The sequence below is a fragment of the Sander lucioperca genome, chromosome 8 (assembly GCF_008315115.2).
Source record: "Sander lucioperca isolate FBNREF2018 chromosome 8, SLUC_FBN_1.2, whole genome shotgun sequence".
NCBI lineage: Eukaryota > Metazoa > Chordata > Actinopteri > Perciformes > Percidae > Sander > Sander lucioperca.
Genome location: NC_050180.1, coordinates 12,088,895 through 12,100,715, shown reverse-complemented (window position 1 = coordinate 12,100,715; position 11,821 = coordinate 12,088,895). Strand labels below are relative to the sequence as shown.

Below are 11,821 nucleotides of genomic sequence, written 5' to 3'. Positions count from 1 at the left end.
AAGCAAGTCAAAGGCAATCAGCATTGCGGTTTGGTCTTGAAGAGAAAGGGAGTGATGTGAAGAACTGGCCCAAGGGCAGAAGTTTTAGACATTTCACTGCAGTACATCAAGGATTAGAACAGGGGTCATCTAATCTTGGCTGTTTGTGCTTTTTGCACAAAGAAAGTGGCTCTAAGCTGAAAAAAGGTGAACAAAGATGGGAAGGTGATCTCACCTTTGGCTCTGCTGGTGTGGACTCGGGCACGCAGCCAGATCAGCTGGTCAGCATTCTCAGGAGTAAGGTCTTGGACACGCACCAACACCCTGTCTGGCTCACACAGACACAGACACACACAATTTATTACTTCAAAGGACTTTTTTTGCCTCTATCCTCACCTCTGTGTAAAGAATCTACCCCTCCTACTCCCCCCTGCACACTCCCAAAGGCAGAAAGAAATATGAATAAGCAAGTATGTGCGTGTATAGACGTACACACAATAAAATGCTCAAATTACAGACGTGCCTAATAAATAAGACACACTAGGAGGGCTGCTGAAAAGCTGTCTAACTCACCCATTCTCTGTGGGCTATATGACAAATTGACTCTAGTTTCACCTGTGTCACTCAGAGGCATGCTTTCTCCTTATTATCAGTGAGCAGAAGAAGCAGACACTGAGGCTACACCAGAGAAAACAGAGTCGCCCTTTTGGCTGAGAATTCGGCGTCAACCCACATGAAAGCCCTTTACCCTCACCACCACCCTCCCCCCCAACCGCCACACCCCGTCCCAATGGCTAGGCTCGGCATGCAGGTGAGGGGGGCCCTAGTTTGTTTGCTGCCACTGGAGCTAAAAGAGCCTCCAGACAGATGGACGATCTCGACAGGTCCGTCTGCTGCTACTTTCATCCGGGAGCTATCACACACTATTAGTTACTGCAACTATCGCTGCTGCAATGGTGCTGAGAGACGAGACCACAAGCATTTTTCATGATGTTTATCAGTTGTAATCGTGTTATCGGTAACTTTTGACAGCCAGACTAAGGTAATCTGAGAAGTTCTGAATCAGGGTGTCTTCTTGTATCAAAACATATCATTTGAGAGTTGCTGCACGTTCTCCATTCCAGGAGGATGCCATATTTTCTTATAATGTTTATTTCCTCACCTCGAGTGTAGACGTTCAGGTCAAATATGCCTTTTAACCCTTTGCACCAAAGTATCTACATTCAACCTGCGTTTCCCAAAACGGGGCTGACGCATGTGTGACTTTTATATTACTGACTTGCCATGTCCCTTTGCCTTTACCCCAAGGAGAAGGAAGGAGTGATCTTGATTCGACTTTGCCACCCTAGCTCTAAGACATTAACTCAATTTCAAATAAATAAAGTACATTGTTAGTTAAATCTTTAAATTAAGGACTATCCTAGGTAAGGCAGAGCCAAATAGATAAAAAATAAAAAGACACAGCAGCTTGTGGAACTGTGAGTTTTTAAGAGACTTCCACTTCTGGTAGGTGTCAGACGATTGACAGGAAATTGAGAATAATGCAGCACATACAGTGAGGAAAATATGTATTTGAACACCCTGCTATTTTGCAAGTTCTCCCACTTAGAAATCATGGAGGGGTCTGAAATTGTCATCGTAGGTGCATGTCCACTGTGAGAGACATAATCTAAAAAAAAAATCCAGAAATCACAATGTATGATTTTTTAACTATTTATTTGTATGATACAGCTGCAAATAAGTATTTGAACACCTGAGAAAATCAATGTTAATATTTGGTACAGTAGCCTTTGTTTGCAATCACAGAGGTCAAACGTTTCCTGTAATTTTTCACCAGGTTTGCACACACTGCAGGAGGGATTTTGGCCCATTCCTCCACACAGATCTTCTCTAGATCAGTCAGGTTTCTGGGCTGTCACTGAGAAACACGGAGATGATGCTACCACCCCCATGCTTCACAGTAGGGATGGTGTTCTTGGGATGGTACTCATCATTCTTCTTCCTCCAAACACGGTTAGTGGAATTATGACCAAAAAGTTCTATTTTGGTCTCATCTGACCACATGACTTTCTCCCATGACTCCTCTGGATCATCCAAATGGTCATTGGCAAACTTAAGACGGGCCTTGACATGTGCTGGTTTAAGCAGGGGAACCTTCCGTGCCATGCATGATTTCAAACCATGACGTCTTAGTGTATTACCAACAGTAACCTTGGAAACGGTGGTCCCAGCTCTTTTCAGGTCATTGACCAGCTCCTCCCGTGTAGTTCTGGGCTGATTTCTCACCTTTCTTAGGATCATTGAGACCCCACGAGGTGAGATCTTGCATGGAGCCTCAGTTGAGGGAGACTGACAGTCATGTTTAGCTTCTTCCATTTTCTAATGATTACTCCAACAGTGGACCTTTTTTCACCAAGCTGCTTGGCAATTTCCCCGTAGCCCTTTCCAGCCTTGTGGAGGTGTACAATTTTGTCTCTAGTGTCTTTGGACAGCTCTTTGGTCTTGGCCATGTTAGTAGTTGGATTCTTACTGATTGTATGGGGTGGACAGGTGTCTTTATGCAGCTAACGACCTCAAACAGGGGCATCTAATTTAGGATAATAAATGGAGTGGAGGTGGACATTTTAAAGGCAGACTAGCAGGTCTTTGAGGGTCAGAATTCTAGCTGATAGACAGGTGTTCAAATACTTATTTGCAGCTGTATCATACAAATAAATAGTTAAAAAATCATATAGTGATTTCTGGATTTTTTTTTTTTAGATTATGTCTCTCACAGTGGACATGCACCTACGATGACAATTTCAGACCCCTCCATGATTTCTAAGTGGGAGAACTTGCAAAATAGCAAGGTGTTCAAATACTTATTTTCCTCACTGTAGATTAGAAAAACAAACAAACACTCAACTCTGATATCGAATATAAAATATCTAAAGAGAGTGATCAGTCAAATGTGATGAATTGTTACAAGGGCAGGCCAAAATGAAACTATATTCAACTACTCTAAGAGCAGAAACCTTTTCTGTGTTTTCAGCAATGAGAGGGTGTTGAAGTAACTTTCATACTAACCCAGTTTTTGTTGGGACTGGACCATAGCCGACACACCATATCTGTCTTTGGCAAAGTCCTGAAAGAACAAAAGCATGAATTTTAGCAGTTGATATCAGCCATTTCATCACACAGCTAAACAAAACATCACACCACTTGTAGCGCATGTGTGCCAACTCTCTATTGTTCTTAAAGGCAACTCTTCTACTTTGATTTCATAAGCGTCAGACTGTCTACCACATCTGAGATAACAGACAGAACAGATAATGAGGCTTATCACGATCTTCGGAGAAAATTGTCGAAAGGAAAAGACAAATGGAGTTGAGCATGCAGACATTTGCATACAAACTGCTGCAAACGTGTGAAAGCAGAGGTAGAATCAAAGTCAGACAGAACTGGTCTTGGAGGATGAGTACTGTGGTATGTAGGGGATACTTACATCTTCTTCTGTGCTTTGCTGTTCAGCAGCCTGAAACACAAACCGGCGACAGGGATTTAAAGGGCATTGCAAAAAGCCAGGAAGTAACAACAAGAGGACTATCTATTAAATTCAAACATTAAAAATGTTCAAAACCATTTAACTTCAAATGGAGCAACTGAAAACATTTTGCTACAGCAGTCATGTAAATTGTGTTTTCATCTTGTGCTATCAGGGATTTGAATACAATTAATAAATCATAGCTCGTGGAGCCAAGCTTTAGATCCTTGCACAGCTCCCATTGCCCAACACATCATAGACAATCAGTAATGGCAGGAGGAGGTATTGCTTTGTAATAGAAAAAGTCTAAGTGGACAGATTATTTATCTCTGCACTGAATTCTAGGCAAATGACTCCCAGAGTGCGATGAGATCGAGTCTTGGCAAAGTTACAATTCCATTTCCTATGCAAATTGATATTGGTGTACGGAAATGGCTTGTGGCGGGGGAGTGAATTGCAATCGCCCATCCTTGATATGATAATCCAGTCACATGATGGATGATATTGCAGCTGATGGATATAGAACTGCTACAGCCGTGAAGCAACCGACGTGACAAGTGTCTGCACAAAAAGCGCACAGCGGCCAATAACAAAACTAACAGTCACACAATGAACATTCAACTCAGCTTTCAGGTCTTCCCCTCGGCTAGGTGCTTTCCGATCGGATAGTACTTGCACTTTTTAGAGGAAAAGTACACTTCTAAGCAGTTCTAAGAACTACTCTCCCCCAAAATCTTTTTTCCCTGTTTGCATTCCCACTGGCCCCCAGGTGGCCATAGGGACTGGTAGGAGGGGTAAGGGAGCGACGCAAGCACGGCAACGGTCTTTATAGCATCGTCACTAGACCTTAGCGCCACATACAACAACAACAAATTATGCTAATACTTGTGCACTTTTCCTATATTAAATGCACGTCCATTCTCGTAGTAATTCACGTAATGTTTTGCTCAACACAGACGGGGCTTTATTATACTCGGAACAGACCCCGCCTCTGAGCTGTGGACGTGTGTGTGTGTGTGTGTGTGTGTGTGTGTGTGTGTGTGTGTGTGTGTGTGTGTGTGTGTGTGTGTGTGTGTGTGTGTGTGTGTGTGTGTGTGTGTGTGTGTGTGTGTGTGTGTGTGTGTGTGTGTGTGTGTGTGTGTGTGTGTGTGTGTGTGTGACGGCCGGCGAGCTGCAGGACACGCTTGTGGAGTTTAACTCCGAAAAGACAGTTAACCACAGGTTTCCATTAATCTTATGATGGACATGTGTTGTGATATTTAAACAAACAAACCGTCAACAGCGAAATAAAAGCCTCTTATTCACTAGAGCGGTCTGAGAGACCTCCATCTTACAGCGAGGTGTCTGAGCAAGACTAGCCGAGCGATGAGCTAGAAGCCGGGGCAGGCGCTTGCTGGCTGTCGCCTCACTTGATGGAGCTTCTGAACTCCGAAAACTTTGAAGCAAATTGTCAATTTGGCATCAATTTTCGCAAGACTGCCTATATTCGAAATCTAAACAGTTAATTTCTCGCCTAAAACATTGTCAGAAGTGAATTTAATGATGAATAAGATGGTGAAATTGTTAAAATTGTCCCGTTGTTGGTTGTTGCTCTATCTGCAAGTTCCTGAGTTGGCAGTGGGCGTGACTTATAAGTTCGACCAATCAAGTACACCTAGGAAAAGGGAAAAGGGAAAAGACCCTGCTCTGAAGTAGGAGCTAAAAAAGTACGCTACTGAGGCCAGAGGAACTTAAAAATCCCCACATTTTTCCTGTCGGAACACGACGAAAAAAGTGTTCTAGGAACGTTTAGTTCTAAGAACTGCAAAAATCCCTCCGGTCGGAAAGCCCCTTCTGCCACACTGATATAGGTAGCAGTAACTATCGTCTAAAACACTGACAACACCTGCTTCTTCCATGAAACATGCTGACTGGATGAATTCAGCTGGAAAACTTTGTTTCTTTCACCTGTTTAATCATGACAGACCAATGCACAGGGTGTCTAATTAGTGTGGGATAAGCCAAACTGGTACTGGCAACTGATCCAAATCCTTAGTTGGATATAAAGAAAGTAGTACTACTCAGTTTGCAAACATTGTTGGCGATAACCCTGTCGCGTCTATTACAGATGGGGTCCTGAAGGACTCTTTGAGATCTTTACTGTACCAAAGGACCAGAGAATCCTTTTTAATGACAATAATACATCAGATTCAATTTTACCCGATAATGGTCTGACGACCAAAACATTAATAATAAAGTGTGTACAAATTTGGTGGGATTTTTAGTTATTTCACCATCATAGATTATGACCCGACACAACAAGAACGTTGTAGTGAGTGTGACCCTTACTGTTTAAAATGTTTAACGTCCATGTCGTGCACTCAGTGTAGAGGAAAATAGCACTTTGTTTGGGTGGACATAAACAAAGCCAAAATGACAGGAATACTTAAACAATGGATACTCTTGCCCCCCCTGCGGCTAACCGACCCTCCTGGACCCACAATGCCCTGCAGAACCGCACGTCACAGCCTTACCAGCTGTAAGAGGGGACGACGGATGTGAAACAACAACCCAGAAAAAAAAAAAAAACAACACTGACCAGCTTGGCCTGTTTCTCAGCCTTCTTTGCCGCTTTCTCCGCTTCCTTCTGCTGTTTCTTCAGGCCTTTCTTTGACTGAGCCTGCTGCTCCTCCTCCGTCGCCCTGAAACAGGAAGAGGTACACAACATAAACATTTAAGTCAACTTCCACCTTCTATTTCTCCTGCATCCCATCAGGAAGTTGTTGACCGCCTGGGAAAATGAATTCTGAGCCATCGCCACCTCCAGCTTCTAAGTCTGTGCTGCCTTTAATCCCATTGTTACTTCAAACAAAACAGCTGTAGCCTGTGTGAATGGATGGGAGTTAGGAGAGCGGCTAAAAGCAGAGATGTCAGAAAGTAAGATTAGCTAGATAAACACTACAGCTTTAAAAATATACTTAGTCTCAGCAGCACTTTCTAATCCATTACAGAATTTGTGAAGAATGCCGATTATCCGATTATGATAACATTTAGTTTTATCTGAAAGTAGAGGTGTCTTTATTTGCTAAATTAATGCCAGACTACACAGCACAGCACCACGTCAGTGCTAAGTGTGTGACATTTGCCTGTAAAGTAAAGTTTGTTTTGTTGCAGCAACGGGACAGTAGACTAAATACAACACTACACATGTAAATAAATAGGTCACAATACAAAATGCAGAAATAAGCATGGATCTAATGTAGTTGATTTGAAAAATGTTTACCTTTATATTTAGTTAATAAATACTGCTTTTTAAACTGAAAACTAGTGCAAGTGATTTATGCTGGCCTACATTAGTGCAACAGTAAGGCAGTGTCTGGGGTTTACTCAGGAAGTGATATGCCAATATTTAAGGTCAAATAATAAAAGGCTGTAAAAGAAAAAAGCTGCAATAAATCATGTGATTGTGATATTATAAACAGTCTGAACTTTGCACTTCCTCAAATCAGACTTGCATTATTCACGGTTATAAAAGTGTGCTAAGATTGCAGGTGAATGAGAGAAGGCTGTTTGGTCTCCCCAATGACCAGATGTCTGATGCAAAACGGGAGCTGCTCCTATTTAGTCACAGGAAATAACAAGGAGCAAAGACCAACTATATATAACAAATAAAGTCTAAACAAGAAACAAAAATCACAACAGATGATGATGACCTTGTCTTCCAAGGGGACTTCAGAACAGGTGTTATACTTCCCTTACTGCCAAATGTAAAACTAACACTGTTCCAACGACCTGCAAATCTTTCATGATTTCCATTCAAATTAATCATTTTTAATTTATATATAAATTGCTGCACTGCATTAAGGACCCATATTTATCTCTAACATCTAAAACAAAATTTGGGTTATTTTTTTGTAATGGTTCTGCTCCTTCATTGTTTTAAAAGAGCTAAGGTTCTGCATTTCTTTAACAAACAACCTAAAACATACGAGTAGCCTAATGCTACCTTGTGTTATAGCAGTGTTATGAACCTGGACTACAGGTAGACTAAGGAAGTAGATTAATAATGCACTCTGGCTGATATTTATAATATGCCCACCAACCAGCTGGTTTTGTTAAACTGGAACAACAATCTTTTTAACCCTTAGGCAAGTGAGATGAGTCTGGCTGTCTGGAGCAGCTGTCAACAGACGCCTACAATCTACTGTTTAATAATACACAGACAAGCTTTGCAGCTGTCCATACTTTTTGCTGCAAATTTAATTCCAAACAAATGATTATATGTTGCAAAGTTAAACATAAACAGCTAATACCGTTTGGAAAACTGACAAAAAAACAATAAACTGCCTTTCTTTTGTCATAATGGCATATGTCCAACAGATGTATCATAAAAGACAATAAATGGCTAGAACAGTTGCACATTAAAAAGACCCTGTTATCAGTCCTTATATGAGGCTTAGTCATCCTAAATTGCATTTGAAAGCTATTTACATTAAAATAATTCAATGCAGGAGTCCTACAATTTTACAATTTACTTTAACAAAGAAGTATGAAGCGTTGTTGTTGACAGGGTAGGCCCATGACCAGACGCAGTGGAATGTACATGAACACGACCTGGCAGGCTGGGTTGTTGTATGTTGTGAACCAGTAGTGTGGAGGAAGAGGACTCAACATTTTATCCGATCCATAAAAAGCCAGATTGGACCAAGTATAAAGGCTGACTTTTTTTCTTCAAATTAACTAAGTTATTACACGACGAATTCACCAGACACCTAATAGACATGTAACATCTTGTCACATATTTATAGCTATGTAAATCGCATATTAAGCAAGGTCATCATAAACTGAGCGATTCTTTGATGTAACGTTACTCAATTAGCCAGTATATGGGCTTATCTTGTGTTTAGCCTTATATTGCTGCTATTTAAACATTTTGTTCACACGGGTAAAACTTTATTATGTAGCTATGTATGTCTGATGATGCAATCTGCTGCATATTTAGGTAATGCTGGCTAACGTTAACGTTAGTTGCTATCCGCAACGTTACTGCTGCTAGCACACGCTAGTTATAGCTTTGCTGTTAGACGTTAGTTATGACACGCACAACTTTCACACTATTCTTACCCCTGGACTTCCTCTTTAGTCATGTCGAGCTATATTCTTGGAGAATGAGGACAAAACGTTTCGTGGCTGTCTGGTAGAGAGAAGCACCATCAGCTGTTCAAAGCATGGACGGGCATAGGAAGGAAGGACTTGTTTTGACGGAGCACCAAAAACCGGATGCTTTGGGTTCCGGCTAGAAACAAATGACATGGAGTGTAGTTCCGACTGACTTATTGTGTTGTAAGTCTGCAAAATAGAAGTAAACAAAAATAATGGAAACACCTAATGGAAAATGGCTTTGAGTCAAGGATCAACTTGTTCATAATTATACATACTGCTACGAAATGGGATAAATCAGAAATACCTCAGGTCCTTTCTTCCTGCTGCTGTCGGACTTTACAATCAACACTGCTCAAAGTAGACTACATTCCAAAACTGACAACTCACTTAAATACAATATCGATGTTTACTTAACTGTGCAATATCAATAACAATATTTCCTCCGTGCAATACTTTAAATACTGTGTATTCAACTTTTTAGTCTGTTTACTTATTATATTTTTTTGCATTAGTGTTTACTGCTTTTTTACTGTTTGTTTTTTACGGGGTTTTTTTGTTTGTTTGTTTTTTTACTGTTTACGTATGTGTTTTTATATCTTTACCCGCTTTGGGACTAATAAGGGATTATATTATCTTATCATCTTATCTTATATTATGCCAATTAGAAATAAGTACGCTACTTTGATAAATGCAATTTCTAAATAGCATTAAAAAACCAGAAAGGCCAAATCATGTGCCCAGACTGCATGTGAATTGAATAAAAATGTAAAACTGTAATGCATGATAATAAATGATGTACTGTAGACTGAGATGCACCCTATGGCAGTGTAAATAGAGGTACAGTATTGGGTGGGTATTTATGTTTCAGATACAGAGATGCATGCCAATAAAATATTAGGATGAGCTATTAGTTCACCATCACTTTATGCAAATTGTAGTGTGTGGTCTAAAATATTTTGATTAGAAGGTTCCTTAATCCAGAAACCCCTTATAACTATATGCTTTACACACAACAATATGAATGGGTGTGTACAAGATGAAGAAAATTACATTTTAAAGTATCTGAAGTAAATAAATCAACATTTCACAACTACAACAACATGCACACATCCACCACCATGTGTGGTCATGTGGTAGTTTTTACATGACCACATGGACACTAAAAGTGACACTCTCCATGAAATTACTTTCACGCCTTTGGTTGAGTGCACTGAGTGCATCCAGGTAGCCAGTGACCTTTGCAAGAATGGTCAAGCACAGCGAGGGATAGTGGTTTGAATACAGTGGGGGGTCATCAAAGCTTTTCTCAGGCTGTTGACCATAGGAGCTCCTGATGCAGGAAACAGCCTCCCCCCTGCTCACTTTTCCAACCAAAACAATGTGACCAATAATGGAGCAGGCCACTGCCCAAAAGGAACCTGTGGTATTTGTGTTCCTTTCAATCTTAGTTTGCAATAGCCCTTTAAAATCATATCTGCACTTACTGGTACTTACTGTCACTCATTAGTTTAATACATCTCAACAGCAAAACTTAAATGAGGCCCTACACATAATGGCAATGGTGTCAAGTTGCAGAAACTTAGATGCACAGTGGTAATGAATCACCAGTCCAAGGTATTTCCTGTCCATTTCAACGGCTTTGCCCTTTAACCCATAAAGCAAACAAGGAACTCTTCACTACTTCAGCATACACACATGAGTTTGTTTTAACTAATATAATAGACGTCAGAAGGTTGGATTTTTGAAACATTGCACAGGAAGTTGATAGTGATGTGTTGCAAGATATGATGGCTACAGTATCATGAGAATGTTATCATGTTAGAAAAGCCTAGTCAATCTAAAATAAACACTTCTTGATTGTTGATTGTACAGAAGAGGCAGTATATGGATTTAGATGTGTATGTTGTTGAGCAGTGTATATTTTCTCATCACACAGAGAGAGCAAAAGCTTTAATTATGAATGAAAGGACACCTTCTTGCACCCGAGGGTTTATTCCCAAAGGGGCCCTGAGTGCTGTTGGTGCACCTAAGTGGGCACTTTGGACATTTTGGATAAAAGCATTATGTTTTGTTATGGTAATAATGGTTAAGTATTTTGAAAATGGTATGCAATATACCATGGGAGCCAAACAATCCGTACAATTCATCAAACACTTTTTTTGTGAACTCTCAGGTCATGTAGTATTCAAAGAATGTTCATCTTGTGTATTTGTGAACCATGTTCTTCCTGTGGCTGCATAGCCTCTGTTTTGAGTAAAGTATGTAAAAGTATTGAAATCATAAGATAAACTTTATTTATCACGAGGGACTTTGTTGAGAAATTTTAGGTTTAGTTTAGTCTGTATAATCTTTAAACCCTGTTGTTGGATTGAAGTTGGCAACCGTTAAGATTTTGTCATAATATCGGTATATTTGAACCATTTCCTTGTTTAAAATATTTTTTTTTGGGATATCTTACATGCGATATAGGTCAATATTATCCCCACGTCAGTTTACTTTGTAACCCTAAAATCTGCACATCAAGAACAATTCTGTATATATGGTAGAGTTGATATGATCCTAAAGCCTTCCAACCTTTACTGATGACAGTGAAAGAAACAAATGAAGAGGATGCATCTGAACACTTGAAGTGTTAACCACAGATCTGTCCCTGCACAGGCTGAGGCAGCGTAGCTCTTATGCTAATTCTGAATCATGTGGGATCATTTCCAACTGAAAACAGCTCCTTTTGTTTTATCTTGTTTCACTGTGAGAGACCAGAGCCCCAAAATATCCATTAACCTTGTGGCTTGATGGGAGCACTTCGCACCTTTTTTACATGTAAAGAAATGGAAATGTGTCTCCATTGGAGTCCGGAATGGATGCCAGCATTATATTGCACTGCGGCTATTTGACGACTTCATTCTCCTTGACATCTATTGTTGCCAGCTTCCTTTGGTCTCCAATTTATACATCACCTTCCCACCAGTCCACCCAGATTAAATCTCTTGTACTGTTTGTGCTGAAGATAGAAAAGCCCACAGAAAGATTGATGTCACCGTGTGTTCAAAACTTGTCATTTATATGTCTTATCTTGTCACTATATAATTCCAACAGATTTACTGCCAATGATATATTGCATGATAGCTCAACAAAGACTATGCCTGCCTATTTGCATCTTCAGAATATATAACCTGT

At 40.2% G+C, this 11,821-nt stretch overlaps 1 protein-coding gene across 1 annotated transcript in view; it reads right to left on the bottom strand.

The window, feature by feature from the left end:
• dars1 (aspartyl-tRNA synthetase 1) overlaps positions 1–8,795 on the bottom strand; it is a 28,442-nt gene extending 19,647 nt beyond the window's left edge. Inside the window, exons 1-5 of the mRNA XM_031281692.2 lie at positions 8,606–8,795; positions 6,081–6,183; positions 3,464–3,493; positions 3,046–3,103; positions 215–307 (exon numbers count right to left, since the gene is read on the bottom strand). Of these exons, the coding sequence (XP_031137552.1) occupies positions 215–307; positions 3,046–3,103; positions 3,464–3,493; positions 6,081–6,183; positions 8,606–8,628 (307 nt within the window). The 5' untranslated portion in view covers positions 8,629–8,795. The remainder of the gene's footprint in view (positions 1–214; positions 308–3,045; positions 3,104–3,463; positions 3,494–6,080; positions 6,184–8,605) is intronic.
• Between the last annotated feature and the right edge of the window lie 3,026 nt (positions 8,796–11,821).